Consider the following 22625-nt stretch of genomic DNA (forward strand, 5'->3'; position numbering starts at 1 on the left):
CTGAGCGGTCTCTTTACATTTCCATTGACCCCCCCCCCCCGTACGAGTGCATGGGGGGATTCTGCAGATTCTCTTATGGGGACAATAGCAATAATTTCTAAAGTAGGACATAGAAAGTGAATGTTCTCCATGAGGGACATCTGTGAATAGCCTGTATGAAAGCCGTAGTCAAAAGTATGTTGGCGGCCAAAAACGGGCAAACAAACAGAGAAATGGGTGCCAAGTCCACATGACATGACCCGCCAAAGTCCATAGTTACAATTACATATAGATTTTGATGGCCTTTATAAGGACAAATGATCTTTTTCGCTTTTGATTCATTCACTAAGTTGTCCCGCCATACAAATCCTTGGGAACGTGTTTAGTACTCATGGGTTGCCTAATACTGTTTAAGGGGCACAATTTATCTCATCATAATTCAAGACGTTTCTGATTCTGAATACAAAAGACTCCCTAAAGAGAATCATCAATGGAAATTGAGGTTGAGGTTCGAGCACAAGTTTTAGTCCTACAGAGCCACTTATAAGCCGCCAGCTAAAAACTTGTTTGGATTGTCTACATTCTGAATTAAGTTATAGGAAGAGTCTATGGTAATGGAGACAAATGGGTGCCTGTGAAAGATCTTATAGCAACATGACCTGTGTCAATCAAAGTCCAGATTCCTGACGGCAGTATATTGAGGAGACATAATGATCAAATCCGAGATTGGAACAAATGCGTTTGATACTGTCCCAGTAGGCACTGGGTCTTCTATTGTTCCTGATGATTGTAAACCAGGGACAATTCCCCTACAGCTCTTTTTTCTTCTTAAGCCATCATCTTCCATTTCATCTGACATAGCGCAAGACGAGTTAACAAGCCCGAATGATGTTTCAATAAGATAACTCTGACCTCAAAGCTGAATGGGGCAGTCCAAGATCCGAGTTATGGTAAAGACTTTGTGATGTAGAGGGAAGAAGTGTTATATTTTGACTGCTAAACATAAAGCCAGCCTGGCCAGCAGGTGGCAGCATTTAGTAACTGTGTCTACTGCATGTATCTATACCAACGTTATAACTATCTTGAGTTGGTGATCTTTCTGGTTTTTATAAGCTGAAAAGTGAGTTCTTGTTCCACAAAGTCATTTACTTTACATGTAATATTCTAATATATAAAATAAGAAAATTATTAATTTTTAGCATAATGTTTTGATTAAAATAGAAGTAACATTATGTAAAAAAAAAAATAAAGTACCATAGTATGTGCTCTAAATTCCATTAATTTAGCGATAGAGAATGTTTGTCCTTAGTTTGCATTATATAGGTTAAAACCAGATGCTTGTTCAGGGACAGATGTTTGGGTGAGGGGAAGTGTTATATCCATAAGCTGTTAGACATTAAATTCAGCATTAGAATTTAAATTTGAATTGGGCTGAATGTTCGAAGGAAAATTGTTTATCTGCAGTATCGCATTAAAAAGTAATTTGGTTAAAAGCAAACAAAACTTTGATTACTCAGAAAAGGATATAATCTTAAACTGGCAGCGCCATGACAAACTTTCCTCTGTAGTAAGTAAGTTTATCCAGGAGGGGGTGCTGGAGGGTTCGGGATTTCCAGCCCTCCGGGGCAATGGTTCAATTCGCAGAGTGTTCTTTGGCTCTCCACCTTTCTAATAAAATGTGGTGCACCATGTCCCTGCATGCAGCTAGCCTCACTTCACGTTCCTGACCACTGACCAAGATCCATCAAGGGCGACCTAAAAGCTCACCAAGGGCCATTTAAAAAGTAACCCCGTAACCTGAATAGAGATGGATAAAAACATTTATTTCGCAGTTTGTATCATGAGTTTTGTTACTAATGAAGCAGAACATAGTATAGGAATTAATATTTATTTAGTGCTTGTTGATCCAAGGAGAAATCTGATTTTGCCATGAAGAGTTTTTCCTCATTGAAAGCACAATTTGAAATCGTTGACATTTTTGATGTTTTTTTGCCTTGTTTTGGATCAACAGCATATAACAAAGAATGGGAAATGGTTTGAGCTTGATGGACGCAAGTCTTTTTCTCAACCTAAACTGCAATGAAAAGTTTGCGAACGTCATGTGGACCTCCTTGTTTCCATGAAAGATACTATGGAAATAGGTGGTAACTCCACTTAGAACTCATTAATGGAAGGTTGAGCATCCTTCTTCTCAGTGCTATTTTGCTTTCCAACTTGTGGAATGTCCAGTAATTCATCAATTTGAAAGATGGCGGAAGAGGAACATCTTTATTTTGCCCAATGTGGGTGGTGGCATGGCTAAGCGAAAGGACTTTGCGAAGATCTTTTAGATGGCCCCTTTAGAGTTTATTTTTCAGTAGATAAGTCATTACGTAATTTTAACAGGTGAATTAACTATGTAGTCCAATCATTAAAACACAGATGGAACACACCAAAAAATTGATATTCTAATAACGAGGGGGACCATGATAGGAACGTAGAGAAGAGCAATCTGTGTTTCAAAGACGGATTGTTCTTCAAGGTGAGGAACACTTGATGAAGACGCAGAATGGAGCAGATCTATCTGTTTTGAAATCTTCATAAAGGTCTTGGGAAGCTTAAATCCCACATAATGATTTCACCTAATGGATCTCTCAAAATATTTCCGGCCAAGGACACTGTCATTAGCTGCAGAGCTGTGGGCTCGAGGCCACGCATGGGTCAAGCCGATCAGACGCAAAGCTGCAGAATCAGTACTTTTGTGTTACTCATTACCAGGATGAGTGAGTTATAAAAAAGAATACTTTCGGAATTATAGACTTATATCAATGTGCGCTCCCCATGAGCGAACATATCAATTAAAGAGTGAAAAGGATAAGTTGTCAAAAGAAAATAATATCGAGAGTAATAAGTAGGTCATACTTATAATTATACCGTGTGGTTTTCCTGTCTAAGATCTATTCTGGTTTTCGGTTTAGATCTGGTTTAGAAAATTCATTAAATCACTTTCCTTTAAAAGTATTGAAGAGCACAATTCTAGAATAAATATCCCTGGGAATCAACCAACTTTTAAACTTGAATTATTATTTTTCATTATTATTATTATTATTTATTATTTTTTTTATTTTTATTATTTTTTTTTATTTTTTTTTTAATTATAATTTTTTTACATTTTTTATTTTTTTTTATAGTGAACTACAGAATATGTTACAAAATTTGCATTCAAATGGGAAAGCTAAAAGTCTGCACTTTAAATTTAGTTTTATGAAAGCAGCTTTAGTTTCGATTAGTTTTATACCTTATAGCGTATCTACTTTTACCTACTAAATAGTGGAAAAGATCAGGATTCAGCAATATATCAGGCTGCTTGGTAAATTGCAATGAGTGGAACTAATGAGAAAATGCAGAATCAAATATAGCAGAGTATTGAGTTAATTAGTTAGGTTAATGGACGCCAAATACGATTCAATTAAACTAATGTGGGATAATGCTCTGCAAGCTAAAGCTTAAAAAGAAGTAGAGAAGTGGAAAAAATTATGTTGGAGGACCATAACTGGGAAATCAACCAAAAATAATTCCTTTTTGAACTGTCATAAGAAGTTCTAAGGGCAACCAGGAACATCTGTCAATAAATACCAACGTCTATGGTCCAGATGTCAGGAAATGGTAGTTCCAGCTCTTGGTTTTGAGGTAGCCTAGGCATGATACTTAAAGGACCCTATCTCTAAAACAAGTGATGGAAATAATAGTTAGATGTAAACTAAGGAACACAAAACTTTTATGTTGAAGTACCCAACCAACCAACGTTCATGAAGTTCTCACCATGCAAGAGCTACTCTTCACCAGTTTCCAGATGTGGATGAAAGTTCTCACCTTGTGACGTTAAATTTGAATAATCGTGAGGAAGCCATGTCCAACCCCTTCATCATGCTCTGAAGGGTCCCCATAGATAAATGGAAGCCTTAACCTTCTACTACATCTGTGTATATGGTGGCACCTTTGTGTCCACCAAAATATTATTAGCTAGCCCTTTTCCAACAAAGACATAACTCTACCCAGCATGACTTGCTCTTCGTAAGGTCTCATTTAGCTGATTGGTACAGCCGTACCATATTTGTGGGTCTAGACTCCCAGCAGAGGCGTAAGTGTCAACTGTTTCATTGGCAAGCACATATGGGATCCGTGGTTACCAAAGAGCAACCACAAGGTAAATCATGTATGTGGTTGCATTCAAGAGTCTCCTATCTGGCATTTTTTTCTCATTTCTGTCCCTGTTTCCCTTTCTCCCTTTCTCTCTTGCTCTCTTTCGCGCACGCTTTCTCGCTCTCTTTCTTTCTCTCTCTCTCACTCTCTTTCTCACTCTCTTTCACTCTTCCTTTTGTTTCTATTTTTCCCTTTCCCTTTTCTTTCTCTTTTTCTCATTTGCGACTTTCCTTTTTTCACTCCTTTCTTTTTTTCAGCCTCTAGAAACACATTTTATGAGAAAACAAATAACTATTTTAACAATGTTCCCTTTTAACAAAAAAAAGCTGCAGATACAGCCATACAGCATCTGTAACAATAAGTAGATGATTTTTTCCTGAAATATTTACCACTCAGATGCAAAGAAAAAAAAAAAAGAATTTATAAATATTTGACGTTCCACATTATTTTTTTATGTCTGTACACATTAGGACTGAAAGCCTAAAATTCTAATAATCCACTTGGAATACAAAATCATTATTTAATCAGAAACAAGATTGATATTGTGCATTTAATATTCAGCCTGAATGTTCTTTTTCAAGGACCATAACAAGGTTCAAGAGAAATATTAACCCCTTAATGACAAAATGCATTGTTTTCAAAGGGTTTACTGACCGCCCATTGATCTTAAGTGGTTAATAGTGGTGACTCTCTCTTTATATCTTAAACACAATGCTATTTAACCCCTTCGTGACAAAGGCTGATTTTACTTTTTGTACCCTTCGTGACAATGGCCGTTTTAACATTTCTGCGCTGCTCGTGTTTAGCTGTAATTTTCTTCTTTCCCGTTTACTGAACCCACACACATTAGATATTGTTTTTTTCAGGACAAGAAGGGCTTTCTTTAGATGACATTGTTTTGATTGTATCATATTATTTACTACTAAAAAAAGTATAAAATATGGTGAAAAATTTAGAAAAAAATGACTGTTTCTAACTTTTAGTTGAAAAATCTTTTACTCATTTATAAAAGGTAATGAAAAAACCTGCTAAATGGATTCTACTATTTGTCCTGAGTTTAGAAATACCCAATGTTTTTATGTTTTTTTGCTTTTTTCTACCCATTATGGGGCAATAAGTACAGGTAGCGTTTTGCTATTTCAAAGCCATTTTTTCCAAATCTGGTAATTCTTCCCCCCATGTGCCATTTCGGGTATCTTTGAACCCAGCCAATGCAATTTACCCCATCAAATCATATATTTTTGAAAACTAGACAGCCCAGGGTATTCCAAATGCTAGTATTTTAACTATTTCCATGCACCATATCTACCACCAGTTTTTGTCAAACTTTGTGGTAGTCATTTTTTTGCATTTGTTTTGTCACACACATTTTACTTCAGGTATGAATTAAAAAGTTCTTGTATATGTCACTATCACAAAACACCCCAATATGTGTTCAGCAACATCTCCTGAGTACAGCGATACCTCACATGAATGATTTTGCCTGGCCGTTTGGGGGCAAAAGGGCCACATTTGGGGCATGCGCATTTTTCAATGTTGAACTTTGGCATTTGGGGATCCACTGCCCATGCCCTATTTGGTACATCTTTGAGCCGGGCCATTTCAGTGTGCCCAACAAAACCATATATTTTTAAAAACTAGACACCACAGGGTATTTTAAATGCTGGTATTTTAACTCTTTGCATGCACACATTTTACCACCAGCATGTTTTCAAAGTTTGCAGTAGTATTTTTGTGTGTGTATTTTTCCCACACACACCTACTTTATGTATGAATTTACAGCTCCTGGTATATGCCGCTGTCACACGACACCCCATAATGTGTTCAGCAACATCTCCTGAGTGCAGTGATACCCCACATGCATGGGTTTGTCATTTTTGTGGGAACTAAAAGGCCACATTTGGTACATGTGCATTTTTCTAATTGGAAATTAGGTGTGTGGCCATCCTTCCCCCGGTGTTAATTGGGACGTTGTTGAACCTGGCCAATTCAATTTACCTCATCAAATCATACCTTTTTTAAAAGTAGACACCCCACGGGCATTTAATATGCCAGTATTTTAACTCTTTCCATGCGAGAATTGTTTTAAGCTAATATGCTAATTTTAGGACTTGCTCACAAAAATATATTTTTTATATATATATTTTTTTTTTTGTCTTTTTAAAAAAAAAATGTTAACATTTTTTTTCAACTTGGAGGTTCCCCTGATAGTGACATCAGTGGGAAATGATTTTTACATTTTACTAGTTTTTTACTATTTTTTTTCTAATTATTATTAATTTTATTTTATTTTTTAATTTATTTTTACTAATCACACTGTGATTAGAAAGTTGGGTTCCATTGACTTGCATGGTGAATGCAGTACCTGTATTCAACCTGCAAGTGGAGCCAAAGTTCTCTAGATGGTCTGGACCATCTAGCGAACTTTTAAAATTTGTTGGTTCCTGTTACAGGGCAGCGGCCATCTTGCTTGATGGCGAAGATCATCGGCAGCTGCGGCTGTGACCGCTCTCCGGAGCGGTCACAGCCCATCGAAAGGTAAGTGTTTGATGTCGCTGGATGCCTCCTGATCGAGGCATTCCAGCGACACCATTTAAGTTTAGGAGGCGATCGTCGATCGCCTCCTAAACGCTTTTAAAACGGGCGTCCGCCGCCATACAAAGTATGGCGGATGTTGACGCCCCGTGGAGGGGCCAGAGATGGCCCCTTCGTTCCGATCGCGGCGTTGCTGAATGCCTCGAGGTCGAGGCATTCAGCAACGTTTTTTGGGTGCAGAAAGCGAAAACAGATCGCTTTCTGCACCCGTTTAAAGACGTGCCGGTCCTGGCACGTCAATTGTCGTAAAGCACATGCTTTTCCGTGTCGTGCCAGGACCGGCAATTGTCGTTAAGGGGTTAAATTCAATCCATATACGTACACGTACACACGCTTTCTCTGTCTACTTGCAGTTACCACATTCTGCCACTAGTTGCATGTAAAGCATAATGCTTTACATGCAACTAGTGGCAGAAAGTGGTAACTGCAAGTAGACAATATATTAAAATAATATAATAGAGGGGTTTTGTGGAATAGAGAGGAGGGTAGTACAGAGGGGCAAAAATTGCCCTTATTTGAGAAGTAGCACTTTCGGCCTCATGTAAACTTCCAAGGAAAAAAATGTTTCCGCACAAAAAGTGACCTTTTGCTGAGATAATTACATTGTTTGGGGCTAGAACCACCCACATACATCATTAGACTGACGTGAGACACTCCACGTGGAGAGGGTAGGCTTATAATGTGTGTTTCCTGTGTTAAATGTAAACGATATAACGATTACATTTCCAGTTTTAATTGGCACGTCTTCTATTTTATAAATTAAATCATTAAGGTTGGTCGGAATTATCCGTCGTTGAATTCCAACACTGCGAGGCCAGACAAAGGCGTTATGAATTAGAATTTTCGTCCAAAAATACAGATGGAGTATTACGAGCCTACATGTCCCAAGAATCTCATCACACGAAATAAACCTACATGAGGACGGTGTTTTCTGGCTGAAATATTGAATCAAATACACCTTTCGAGGCCAAAAATATAATTGTGGCCCATTCTAGATGTCTTTTTAGGATTGCAATGTAACTTAACTCCTTCGTGACAAAGGGGATTCTACACATAGGGTTTCCTTCTTGGGGAAAAATTGGATAAAATGAAAAAAAATAACGAAAATAAAATAAAACTTTTACATAAAATTAAAAAATATAGGACCACAGAGATGTGACTATGACATCTTTGGGGAGGGTGCTTGGAAAGACCCCAAGGGAACCTCTCTGTTGCTGGCGAGGACAGTGCAAAAAAAAAAAAAAAAGGAAAAAGAAAAACAAATTAAAAATGAAAACCAAAAATTAGTAAAATGGAAAAAAGTTTCCTCAGCATCTGCTAGCCATCCTAGGAGATGTGAATTTTTTTAAAAAACAAAAAACAAAACTTTATTGCCCACTCTATTACACGCGCTCGCTGCCAGGTTGAGTGACACTCCGGGGGAAAAAGCTGAGGGTACATTTGAGGGTTACCAAATGTAACCCTTTATTGACCACCATACATATAAAGGTCATGTAAACATTTAACAGCATTTCTGAGAAATACTCTGTTTTTATGTATAAAATATCTCAAGAGAAAGAATACCGGGAAAAAAATTAAGTGCTCTAATCTATTTTCAGCATTTAAAGGTATGATGATAACAAAAGGTATGATGATGACTACGCATCTTATGTTTGCTGCCTGGTCTTGGCGTCTCTGTTTACTTATGTACTTGACTGTGCCGGAAATAAAGTGCAGGAGTCATATAGATTTTACCAGTATGTTTTACGTAGTTTCTGCTGGAGAGAGAGTATGGGTACGTATGTGACCCTACTGACCTACCTGGCACCTGCCCAGTTTGCCAGATGGCTTGACCAGACCTGCGCTCAATGGTTATCTACATATATTGTACTATGGACAGCTATAAAAAAACAACTATGGGACCTCTGTGTCTTTCTGTGGATGACTACATATCTAAGAACCTTAAATGAGGAAGCAGTAGAAGGTTGTAATGACCAGCGTTGGTGGCTTCACCAACTAGCACGTGCCAGGATATTGAAAAACACTTCTTCGGGACTTTTCCTCTTGCTAGAGCCGCATAGAAGCCAAGAAGAGTGGGAAAGTGGTTGAAGACCACCAGTTATATGATGGTGGAAAGTGAGAAGTAGCAAGGAGGTTCTTCTTGAGAGACTCTTGTTGGGGGTGGAAAGCTCTACTTTGTAGACATTGTTTGAATTTTCCACATACACATTAGGCATCAGATCTGTAAATCACACGGAAGTAAAGATGAGTGTGGAAACTGGCTGTTATATGTTGGTGGAAAACTTGGTGGGAACGAGGCTTTTCCGGCGATAGTTTCTCTAGGATGGGATGCGCTGCTTTATACCCCCTTTGAGAGTTGGGCAAATCTTTGGTAAATATACTTTAGAACTATACACTGTGATAAACGATGTTACATGGAAGCTAAAGTTGAGCGCTTCAATGCTAACGGCCATGTATCGTAACACTTAAAACAGATGATAAATGTTAGTTGGTGCCTTCAAGTTGATCATTTCATCAGTTCACGGAGCTTTTTACGCATCAGATGAATATATAACGAGCTGGTAATTGCTCATTTACATAGATATCAAACACAGCCCATGCAAATATCACCGCAATTAATGCTTTGTTAGGTGTTTTAATGGCTAGCATAATTATTTACTGTTTATTAGTTTCAAAGACGCTGGAGCACTGATTTTCTATTTGCAGTCAATGTTTTTTTTTGTAAAGTATCTAGAGAATATGGCTTTGTGCAAAATAAATTTAGAAGGTAGAGCGAGTCAGATCCAAGTGAGGTCAATACAAATTTGATTGATAAAAGGAGTAAAAAAACAAATCTACTTTCAATTTACGCTCAAACTATATGAAGGTACCCGCCACTTACCCGCCATCTAAATATCGAGAAAACTAAATAACGATGATAATTAAGCAACGATGGGCTTTTTATGTCGGGGAGTCATTCCACATATCCATTTGTTGTGCTAGATTCTAAGTCATACGAAGACTTCACGGCAGAATGGAGATGACTAGCCAGGGTTAAGGAGATATTGAGACGATATTGAGAAGAACAATCTAATTTGCTTGCAATTTATTATTATTATCTTTTATTTATATAGCGCCAACAATTTATGCAGAGCTTAATGCAATATATATATATATATATTCAAGGGATATGACTAGACGAGAATTGACAGACTAAGACAAACCAATACATTAGGTGGAGAGAGTCCTGCTCGCAAGCTTACAATCTTGAGGGAAATGGGGTGACAAACATAAGGCACAGAGAGAGGGTGAGAGGTAGTGTGGGGGTATAAGGCATAGAGAGAGGGTGAGAGGTAGTGTGGGAGCGTATAAGGCACAGAGAGAGGGTGAGAGGTAGTGTGGTGGTTGTATCAATGACAAGGAAGTTCTAGCAGCTAAGATGGTGCGGCTTCTCTGAAGAAGTGGGTTTTTAGATGTTTCTTGAATGTTGGGAGGGAGGGTGAACGCTGAAGGTTCCTTGGGAGTAGATTCCAGAGATATGGGGCAGCTCGAATGAAATCTTGTAGACGGGAAAAGGAAGAGGTGATAAGTGAGGAGGAGAGCCTTAGCCCATGGGAAGAACGTAAGGATCGAGTAGGAGAGTATTTGCTGAAATGTATGGAGGAACAGTGTTATGGACGGCCTTACCATCCCTAGCTCTTCCTTGGTGCAGAAATGTCTTTTTCCATCTCTACCAACACAAAATGCATAAAGGAACAGATGAATGACCCACACAGCCTCACCATTCATAATGGATATTAAAATACTTAGCAAGTATACTCCTTCCCGACTGTCAAGCTAGGTCCCGTTGAGGAGCCCCACTGTCTAGCAGTGGGAATCATGGGCTAGATGGGGAGATTCTCTAGCCAGGCTCCTACATGGCCACCTTGCGGCATGGTGAAGTTGTGCATTCAACTTCACCACCTCACAAGGGATAAGGAAGGTGCCCTTGACCATACAATAGCTCCAACACCCCTAGAGCTCTGCCACTAATGACGGTGTCCGATGAGGCACCTGAGATGATGTGATATGTATTTTTTTACTTCAAAATACTTGAAAATGCTGTGGTTTTATGCCCCATCTGCTCCTTGTTATTCCCACCACTTAGTTGAAAGAGACAATCACTGACAGGAAAGTGCTCCCATGGAAATCCCACCAGAACAATCTTTGGAGCCAACTGGAGTTGAGTACCATCAGTCAACTTTATCTCCTGCAAGGGACTGGACCTGAGGAAACAAGCTAAATCCATAGAGAGATGACATGCATTAAAGCACATATGAGGATCTGAGGGTCCCTTTAAATATTCTAGCAGCACAGTTCTATTTACTTTTTAAGAAGTGAATGGGTTCATAAGTAAAATGTTTCTGATTGTTTGCGAAGGACGGGGAAGAACACACTTTTAAAACTACTTCAAAATAGAAATCAATACCCTAGTTAGCCTAAAGGGCTTTTAATAGCATATACCTACGATTAGAGCCAAGCTAACAAGTACAATTTTCTTCATATGAAAAAGGTATCCATTAATAGTTTGTGACTTTTCCATCTTTAATGAAACTTCCTGTTTGAGCATCGATGCTTCTGCAAGTAACAGGGAAACTTTATTGTTACTTTAAGTGGAACTCTCACTGCTTGTGGTAAACAATAGAATTCCTCTGTCTTAGTCCCTCCGCTGGACAGTCTGTCTTATGAAGGTCCAATTGGTTGACGCAAGAGGAGGCCCCTGCTGGCGACCAATAGAGTAGCTCTTATGGACCTTTAACTCCTGTTCCCTCCCCAGGCCTAGTTTCGGGATCAGGAGTTAAAGGTCGGTGCGAGCGACTCTATGAGCGATCTGCCAGAGGAGCTCCCTGCCGGAGACTGATAGAGTCGCTCGTACAGACCTTCAACTCTTGGAGCGGGTCCAGGCGAAGTTTCGCCGTCAGGAGTTAAAGGTCCATACGATTGACTTTATTGGTCGCCGGCAGGGAGCTCCTCTGCTCCTACATCCTACGGTTATATTACTGTATACAGCACTGGGGTCTAGGACGAGGATATTTTTGACCATGGCACGTCATCTTTAAGCCTTGCTGGTCCTGGTGCTCTGGATGTTGTGTGTGGAGCTTCTCGTATACAGAGCAACTCAAACAGACAAAGCTTTTTACGACAGAGGAGCCATTAATTTTAGAGCGCATTGTACCCCATTCACAGGGGGATGACAGCGCGGCTGCTACCAATGTCATGGTGAGGAAAGATTCACAATAACGATATAATCTTTACCTTTGTAGTTGAGATAAGGAGACCTGTATAATCCCAAGTGCTGAAACCTCTGACTCTAAGACAGATCTGTTCATATTCCGTAGCATTTCCTGGAAGGGAAATGAACAAATGCTCCTTTTATTCCCCAGGCACCATCATTTTCAGAACATTTAAAAACATATTCTTTAGCAACTCTATCATAATTCTTATTTATATTATTGGGTTAATAATAATAAAAATATTTAAAGTAATAATAATAATGATAATAATAATAATAATGAAATTATTGAATAATAATGTAATTGTTAATATTATTCCTTATGTAACATAAATTTCAGAATTTTTAAACAAAATAATAAAATGACATTTAGAACCCTGTGCTTTACGTACCAAACTCTAGCATGATAATAATAAATATATATATATTTATATAATACATATTACATTAAACATATTATATATATATTATACATATATAATAATGCTTATTAAAATTATAATTTTATAAATAAAACTAATAATATTAATAATAATGTAATTTTTTACTCCTTAGGTATCATACATTTAAGAATTTCTAAACAAAATAGTAACATACATTTAAAACCCTATGCTTTATGTACAAAACTCTAGCATAATAATAAATAATAACAATATCATAATAATAGTAATAATAATAATTAATGTAATTGTTATTACGCCTTAGATATCCTACATTTCTGAATTTCTAAACAAAATAGTAAAATACATTTAGAACCCTATGCTTTATGTACAAAACTCTTGCATAATAATAATAAAAAAAAAAAAAATAATAATATTAATAAAATATTACTAGTAATAGTAGCAGTAGTAGTAATGTTATTTATAAAATTATTATTTTAATACGCATTATTATATATTTACTTTGTTATTATTATGCTGTATGTCCTGTATATTTTCTCATAAATTTTTTTTAAAAAAGAGCTCTAACCTCTACCTATTTTGCACACCTGCTCCCATGTTATGATAAATTATAGCTGTAGGCAAAAAAATGGCCAAAATGCTGTCTTTTTCTTCCAGTACAGTCCTTTATTAGATTTCATTTTTCTTCTTTATTCCCCGTCACTTTCGATAATAGGATGTTTGTCCAGTGTCAGGTAAAAATAGATAAGGAAGGGAAATTTGTCCTAGAAAATAGTGATATGAATGAATACCTGCAGGAGAATAGGGTAGCTTCAGACAGGGAAGATTAACCTCTTCACACCTCGCAGACATTCTAAAATAATCTGATCTATATGTACTTTCACATTTTTATATACTTTTCCATAAAAAAAAAATGTCGTTGAGATGGTGTGTTTGGTCACCAATAGGTTTTAGAGAAAAGAAAAACAACGTAGTAAATATATTGCGATAATTAATTGATATACAGAAATAAGATCTCATTATTGTTGATCCAAAACTGAAACTGAATTTTTATATATATATATATATATATATATATATATATATATATGATTTGTATTGAAAACATACAAAGTTGTTGAAAATACAAAAAAAAAAATAAAAAAAAATATGGTTTTTATTATTACTGTTTCTCGGTAAAATGTGGTTATTGATAACATTGACAATTGGCTAACTGATGTATAATGGATTGCAAGCTTTCAAGACTATCTAGGTGTCTTCTTCGGGTATATTAGACATTTAGGTTTCTTCCTCAGGGATATTAGGCATCTAGATGTCTTCTAAAGGATATTAGTTATTGAGGTCTCTTTTTCAAGGATCTTAGGTATCTAGGTCTCTTCTTCAAGGATCTTAGGTATCTAGGTCTCTTCTTCAAGGATCTTAGGTTTCTAGGTCTCTTCTTCAAGGATCTTAGGTTTCTAGGTCTCTTCTTCAAGGATTTTGGGTATCTAGGTCTCTTCTTCAAAGATCTTAGGTATCTAGGTCTCTTCTTCAAGGATCTTAGGTTTCTAGGTCTCTTCTTCAAGGATCTTAGGTATCTAGGTCTCTTCTTCAAGCATATTAGGTATCATATGCCGGAAGAAGAGGGCTAGATAGTCTCGAAAGCCAATAAAGGCATCATCTTTACCAAGTTTGCCTTCTCTCATTCTATGGCTAACTCAGTACAACCCTATACCTTTGTCATCATTGACAATAGCAGAGCATATAGAACTGTTTTATGGGTCAACAACAGGTGCTTGAATTGATCTTAAACACTGATATCGATATTGAAACGGGTGTTCTCCATCCAAGTGGTCCCTGATAATAAGGATGGGGGGGGGTTATTTTGTGCATGTCTATGCACCGGTATAAGGGTGAATGATGGGAGATCTATGAAATGATCTCTTTCTGAATACTGTAGGTAGAGGCTGACACCATAAGGTAATTCAATTCTTCAGATATCGAAAATTGGTATGTAATAATCCCGTACCAACAAAAGAAAGCAAATCACGTATCAAATGAACTGAGGCTTGTCTTTGAGCTCTGGATATTGCAATATGAAAGACGATCATAAATCAAACATGTTCTTAGGACTTAAATAAGGTACACCAGCTGTTCCAAATGGATGTTAAGTTGTTAACGATCTTCAATTTATGTAATTTATTTCAAAGCCAAAGTCACGGAGTGAAAATATCTTTCTGCATCATGAAATGTGGAAAAATTCTCTTTTTATTATTATTATTATTTGCAGTCGGCGGTAATTATTTTAAAGGTAATTCGAGTATTTCCAACCAAGAGGCGACGAGTTCTACGTTTTTTGTGTCAAAACGGGGATAACTTATTTCTAAAGCTGGGCAAAAAGTCAAGTTTTGCCTGCAGAAGTATCTGGGACTCTTCTAGATTTTGGGACGCCTCTTGTCATTGGCACATCGGACTTGTAATTCCACATGAAGCCACCAGGGTGTTAAGACTTCAAACACCATGCTTGCCATTATTGGATATTTCCAGTTCTCCAGTTATCGATATGCCTAGGAACTTCCTATGGTAGACTACCCAGAGCTCTCTCTTTTTTTGGGGGGGGGGGATAGCTTCATGGTGGGGAGAGGCTTGCCCAAGATCATCTTTAATGGGATAGAACTAGGTGGGAAGTGGGCAAGGGTAGGCAGAATGTGAACGGTGAGTGGGAGAGCCCAGAGAAAGAAGAGCCACGGAAACATGGCTTCACCTGGAGACTCTGGGTCAAACCCAATCTTCCTGGCAGTCTATAAAGTCCTTGTTTGATGAATGTGTATTAGAGAGAACTGCCCATGTGTAAAAATTCCGAGGCTCTATTTTCTTAAATAAAAAAGTAATTAAAAGGAAGACTATTAGAAAAGACCATTTTGGGTAATAAATGAAAACCAGTATGAATTTATTTATTAAAAAAGCCCTACTATTTAAAAAAAATATTCTCTCTCTCCCTCGAGCCTCTTCATGTACCTTATTTTAAGTATATTTATTAAGATCCTTGTTTAAACCGAGTAATTAAATTGAGAAATTATAGGCAAAATATTTTTTTCCCAGGAGAATTTTAATTTAGTGTAATTTTACTAGTGAACCATACTAGCAAAGAATGACTATATTAGGGACGTGTTAGGGATTTGGGGTATTATAAATTGCATTCCTTAAAATCTAATTTTTGAACTAGGAATAGAAAACGCCGCGGAAAGCTCCTAGGATTAATTTTTTTTATTATTTTTTTTTTACGGAGCAGTGCATTGTCGCTGATTACTCTGTAATATAATTAAGCTAAGATTATAATATAATTGCTGGCTATAATCGTGTGAAGAAGACATTTATATATTGAGCTAGTAGAAAAATGATTAGGGAGGTCATTGTTTAATTGTGTAAAAGAACTAGGTAATTCATTACTTTAACCAGCTTTATGGTGAATGGCGAGCAGAGATGGGCATGTGGACCAAAAACTATTTTTGGTTTTATTTTTGGTACAACTAATTTATTTACTTGGCCTTTTCCATTCGGACAAAGTTTTGAGCGCTTTTTTTTATAAAAACAAAATTTGTTGTTTTTTTCATTCACTCACATTATCCCGCTACCTTCTCCGACAACCGTTTCTCCCTCCATCGGCTTCATCTCTCCTCTTCAGCGCTCTTCAGAGGACGTCCTCTTCCCTCATAGTCCCGATCATTGTTCCAAGTCAATACTCTGAAGAGCACTGAAAGAAGAGAAGAAGACGGACGGAGAAGCAGAGACTGAGAAAGAAGAGACACGGAAGCAGTTGTCCGATTTCAAACAAATTCTGAGCGTTCTCCTTCATTTTCGTTTGTTTTGTTGAGGCTCCCTCCTCGATTTTGACATTCGAATCAATTAATGAATTTAGCAAAAAATGTTCTAATTAAAATTTGTATGAATCAGAATTCACAAGTCTAGTGATGAGTACATATTTCTTAAAACTAGCCCTTTTAGAATTTTGAGAGCTTGGGTTGCGCCAACATCCCTTGGCTCAATAAGTCATCATGAACACATAACATCCATTATCCTGTCCAGTCTGAATTTCTTTTCTTTTTAGCCCAGTGATCTGAACTAAAGTCGTCTTATCTCACTCTAATCCATCACTTTTTGTTTAGAATCTGATCTCAGTCTGGAAGCGTACTCTTTCGGAATAAGAAATTTGTGGTTGAAAAAATATTACCCCCCCACACACACTTTTTCCCCACAAATTTTAGGAATTTCAACCAGATTATTAACAAGAATTTAATAAAAGGATTGTAGCATGTGTTAACATCATTTTATTACTTCATTTTTTTAAATATGGTTCTACGTTCTGCGTATAATGCCTGTGTGGCTTAACTTGAGACCGTGGCTGGTGGATGGCAGGAGCTACAAGTGGACATGGATTTAGTGTTTAGAATCATCACTTGGATTCCCTAACATGAAGCAGTTTAAATGCCTGGCTACCTGATTTCACATTTTCCAATGTTTGGTCTCCAGACAGAGCCAAATGTTATTTTCCCCCATTGGAAATTGCTTTGGGGGGTTTTCTTGTCTTCTTCTTGACCAACAGTGAGGTTGAACTTGATGGACTTGCGTACCTTTTCATCCTAAATCACTATGTTAATAATAATATTATGTTAAAGGACTATGGGGTTGCGTCAACCTTGAAGAGTTCCCAGGTCTGAGAATGTCTTGGGTTTGGCCAAACACCAGTCCTGCAAGCCAAGTAGATGTCGGCTTGGGGAAGGGTCAAATACAAATGGAGAGTTCTGTAGAAACCCTCCATGTGTTTGTAAGAAGGTCTACATGGATATTTGAAGGAATTACCCAGCTATCATATGCGTTGATGTTTACATGATGGCTGGAGCGTCCCTTTCATTATAGTTTAAGAAAAGGAGAGGTGAAACCTAAAATCCATAATTCCGGATTGAAACGAAAGGCAGCTCAATTCAACGTTTAGCATATTATAGGACAACTTGATTAATTACAGTATAAAAATCATTCAGTTTGCATACAAGACAACATAATTACAATCTAAAGATCATTAAGTTTGCAGATACATTTTCTTAGTAGTGGATCTATGACATAATTTGTCTAAAAATAAATATAATTAAAATAATTTGTGTTCTTTTCTAATTCAAGGGTTAAACTGTCTCTTTAAACTATGTTCAGCTGCTAATGACAGTAAAATATCTCTACCTGTCAAGACATAAAACACTTGTTCATTTCTTCACACCTGGCTCGGGAACGTCACAGAAAGTCATTAAATTACAGGTTTTTCTTAGCAGTTTGAGCAAAATCATCATGTTCATTCTTACAAAATTAGCTTAATATGTACAACACAACTTCACACATTCCTGCAATCGTTATATTGTCGGGCGCACATGAAATTGAAAGGAAGAGACTTTTTTTATTTTTTTATTAAAACTATTATGCATTTTACAGAAAATGTGCTGTAATATCTGGTCTTACAAACCAAAAGGAGAGCCAAAGTGCATGTGAACACAATAATAAATAACATAGACACTTTTGGTTTGCACGGAAAGAAGTAGAATAGAAAGTTAAATGTGAAAAATGTACATTTTTATTAATTTATATTTAGAATGTTTAGGAAAAATGCATATATATATATATATATATATATATATATATATATATATATATAAATATATACATAAAAGTATTTTTTTAAGCCCAGAATTACAGATTTTAAAAAGTACGCATTGATTGGATTAGCTTCCAGAAAATATTTACTCAAAGACCATTGGTTTGGGAGAAATGTATAGTTCAAATTTAGTTCTAACGGGAATTCTAACCGGACGTGGACCAGTCCGTGCGGATCAAATTTAAAAGATAAATCTCAAACTGCCTTATAAAACATTAAAGTTTTTTTGTTTTAGTATATTATTTTATAATCATTAAAGAAAAAACTATTGCCTGGAAAAAAATAAAATAAAAATATAATATAATATAAATAAAAATAAATAAAATGTATTTATATTTATATTTATTTTATATATATATTTTTTAAAAAAAAAAAAATTTCGGGCACTATAATGTATGAGTGATGTACGTGAAATTGGAATAGTCTGTAACAATGGGATTTAGACAAGCAAACTTTCAAACAAATAAAGTTTCCTTCCCGATCATATAAAGAAATTCCTTTCTCGGTTCCAAAGCAAAATGTGAAGTTATGATTCAATTGAAATTCTGAAAGCCTTAAAATTATTTTGACAGTTTTCCCCTTCTGTTAGCTTTTGCTCGTCTTTCTTCAAAATGTTTGATGCGTAACATATTCAGTCAGTAGTTTGCGATATTTTAGTTTTGGGAAAAAAAGTCACAAAAAAGTAAAATCTCCAGAAAAAAAACAAACCCTTATCAGTAAGGCTTCACCATTTTCTTCAAAGCTTAGGTTTAAAGGGACGCTGTATTAATTAATATAGATCCTTTGGATTTAAACAAAACAAAACATAACAAAAAAGAAGAAAAGCTAATTTTATCCGAATAAGTAAAAAATGATTAAAATACCTATTTATCGTGTTAATGACTTTTATTACTGATCCTATACCTTTACAATTACCATTTTCTGATTGGGTCAGTGGCTTAACCCTCCATAGATAAGGAGTCCTCTTCAACGCTTGACTTTTTATATATCTTATTTCTATCTTATTATAAATAACTTTTTAGACCTTTTTTTCCCAAAGGTTACACTTTTCAGTGTGAAATGTTGTCGTAGGGTTGCACGCAATCATTTAGTTTTTTCTTTCAATTATCTTTGGTTTGTATCTATTTTTTGGGCAATTTTGCTCTTTTGAAAGGTTTTTCCTCCTCAGGGTGCAGAGTTATTTTGGCAGCCATTTTCTTAACAGAACCTATTAAATTTTCATCAAAATTTTGTAGGGAACACTTAATTGTCAAGTGACACAAAAACAGCTACTGATAGTCTGTTGCCATGGAACCTGAAAACAATGTGTTAAAAATGTTAGCTTTGTTATTTTACGTAATTAAACTGAAAAGGTTTCTCTGCTTAACATACTAGAGAGTGCAATTAATGTTTTCATTACAAACCAAAATAAGTAGTGAAAATTGATAACAGGAGATCAGCCTTAAAATCCACTATTTTCGGAATTCTCAGACCCCAAATGTTTAAGAATTATTGTCTATTGTCTCAAAAAGTTAAAATGCTATTGAATTTAAGAGGTACTTTAATGTATTGGGGACTTGCTCTGAAAAATTGTACGTTTAGCTCTTTGATGCTTTTTTTCCTCACTATCACTAAATGTTTCCATGATATTTATGTCACAGAATGATTCATTCATCCACAGTCACTGATTTATAGCAGGACGAGAAGCCATAAAAAACAAAATTGTTACGACAATTTGGGTCACACCAGTTAAGATTTCAAAATTGATCTCGAGGTAGAACGATGTCGTTTTTCCTGCGAGCATTTATTTTTAACCGCTTTTTTTCCCCTCTGTAATCATACTGTCACGCTATTGTTTTAGTTGGCGACCTGGGACTCCATGAAAGGCCTGAACGGAAGCCTGCAAGAAAAACGCCTTGACAGTGATCTTCAAGGATTAACGCTGAAAGTGGTGACTATCTTGGTATGCCAAAGTTTTAAAATAAAAAAAAAATAGAGGAATGAAGGAAAAAAGAGAATTAACCCCTTAATGACAAAGCCTGTACATGTACAGGCTCAAAATGCATTGTTTTCAATGGGTTTAGGCACCGCCCATTGTCCTTAAGGGGTTAAGAAGCACATTCTGTTTTTATTTTGGATTGCTTTCATGCTTTTTCGTCTCGAGGCAGTGATTATAGAGATTTAATTGCCATCACGCACACATGACTTTATGTAAAGTTCCCCGTCATCGCAAGAACACAATAATGCCAATTTTAGGCTTCTAAATCTAGTCTTTTTTTTTGCCTTCCATTTTTACGAAACAAGCAGATGCTGTTATTGAGGTTTGTTGCGCAAACTGTCAAAAATGACGGTTACGTTACACAATGGTGGAAAAATTCTCGATCGAGATTTCTCAACTCCGCTTGTCAAGAGACTTTGCCATGTCTTGGCACATGGGTGTCTGTTGAGAAGACGTAATATTTTTAGCTCACGTTATGTAGGCCTCAAGCTGGGAAATTAAAATTCTGAATATATTACAGCAAAGTATTCCAATCATAAAAGTATTTATTTTTTTTACATTTTTTCCATATTATATTATTATATATTATATTATTCCATATTAAAAATGTAAGGTTATGCATTTGCAAAGAAATATTTTTTAGTATACATTTTAATTTTTTTTTTTTTATTATTCATCATAGGAAGAGCCTTTTGTGATGGTCGCAGAAAACATACTGGGTCAACCGAAGAAATATAAAGGCTTCTCAATCGACGTTCTGGACGCTCTTTCGCAAAACCTTGGCTTCAAATATGAGATTTACCAAGTTCCCGATGGCAAATATGGAAACCAGCTTGCCAATGGTTCTTGGAACGGCATGATAGGAGAACTGATAAACAAGGTAAGGAAGAGTTTAACGAGCCAATTAATGGGAATTAAAAATAAGATGTTGTGGTCAACTAAAGTGGAAGAAATAATGGGGCAACTTAATAATAATATATTATTATTATTATTATATTTTTAATGGCCGCCTTTGAAAGACTTTTCTGGTACAGGCACCCTTTATATGTATATATGGGGGATACTGGACACATTTTGGGGAAAAAAGTATTATAATAAATAATATGAGAGGGTCATTTATCTCAGTTCTGTTATTTATTGCCTTGTTATATCTTAAGTTTAATTTTAGAATTTTTGATACGCATACATGGTTTATATTTTTACTACACTTTCTTGGGTTGTAATTGTATTTGCATAGCAATTAATGTTTTATCTAAGTAGAACCTATGAAAAATAGAGTCTTATTAAAAAATGTAAAACAAAATATCAAAGTTCTTGTGTTTTGTTTTGTTTTGTAGAGGGCAGATATCGCCGTCTCGGCAATCACCATCACTCCGGAACGGGAGAGCGTGGTGGATTTCAGTAAACGATACTTGGATTATTCTGTTGGAATTCTTATCAAGAAGCCAGAAGAAAGAATAAATATCTTCTCTCTGTTTGCCCCGTTTGACTTTGCCGTCTGGGCATGCATCGCCGCTGTGATACCGGTGGTTGGCGTCTTGATCTTTGTCTTGAATCGGATCCAGGCAGTGAGGGCGCAAAATTCGGCACAATCGAGTCAGTCCACTTCCTCAACGCTGCATAGTGCCATATGGATTGTATACGGAGCATTTGTTCAACAAGGTATTGTGCTGTGTGCAGTGAGGTATTTATGTCAGCCTGTTCAAAAGTAACATCTTCCACACCTTTCTACTGAGGTATGACATCACATCCCCACGTTCCACGCAAAAGGACGCACAACGCCCAGATATCTCTTGTAAAAGGTCCTAGGTCAGAATATGTCACTGATCCCAAATATCTATGATTACACTGGGCTTAATGCATGGCTGTCATGATTACATATGATCAGTGGCGGAACATCCAGGGTCGCAGGGGTCGCAACTGCGAAGGGAGGGGGTAAAGAGAGGGTAGATAGTAAGAAGCAAGGGGGTAGGGAGAGGGTAGATAGTGTGAGAAAGGGGAGAGGGGTAGATAGTGTGAGAAGGGGGAGGGGTAGATAGTGTGAGAAGGGGGGAGAGCGGTAGATAGTGTGAGAAGGGGGAAAGATAGTGTGAGAAGGGGGGGAGATAGTGTGAGAAGGGGGGTAGATAGTATGAGAAAAACATCATGTTTTTTGGGGGGGTTGGGAGGTTACCTTAACAGATTCTCACATTGGGGCCCTGAGGCTTCTAGTTACGCCCCTGCATATGATCATTGGTGATTGGTGATCACAGTGGTTACATGACTACGACCAGCTCCCATTGGTTCCCTGGGACGGCTCTAGTTGCAAGACCATTGCAACTGGAACCACTAATAAGCGATGGGCAATGGTGTTCACACAGCTACTTTATAGATGGCGTCCAATGGCTTCATAGTAGGCTTTGAAGCTGCGATGACATGGAACATGAAGAAGACGCAAATGGGTTAATGACAAGCCAAGTTAAACATGTTAGATGTACAAATACTCAATAAATGTGTGTTATATGCCAATGGCATTTTACAAATCCAAGGATATTAGCGTAATATTCAAGACCTACCTTAAAA

At 36.7% G+C, this 22625-nt stretch overlaps 1 protein-coding gene across 1 annotated transcript in view; it reads left to right on the plus strand.

Moving 5' to 3' along the window:
• LOC149274996 (glutamate receptor ionotropic, delta-1-like) overlaps positions 1-22625 on the plus strand; it is an 83387-nt gene that overhangs the window by 23103 nt on the left and 37659 nt on the right. The window contains exons 6-8 of the mRNA XM_089504995.1: positions 19926-20027; positions 20746-20943; positions 21401-21725. Of these exons, the coding sequence (XP_089361121.1) occupies positions 19926-20027; positions 20746-20943; positions 21401-21725 (625 nt within the window). The remainder of the gene's footprint in view (positions 1-19925; positions 20028-20745; positions 20944-21400; positions 21726-22625) is intronic.

This window comes from Sceloporus occidentalis, unplaced genomic scaffold (genome assembly GCF_023333645.1).
Source record: "Sceloporus occidentalis isolate IW3139 unplaced genomic scaffold, rSceOcc1.0.p SCAF_305, whole genome shotgun sequence".
Classification (NCBI taxonomy): domain Eukaryota; kingdom Metazoa; phylum Chordata; class Lepidosauria; order Squamata; family Phrynosomatidae; genus Sceloporus; species Sceloporus occidentalis.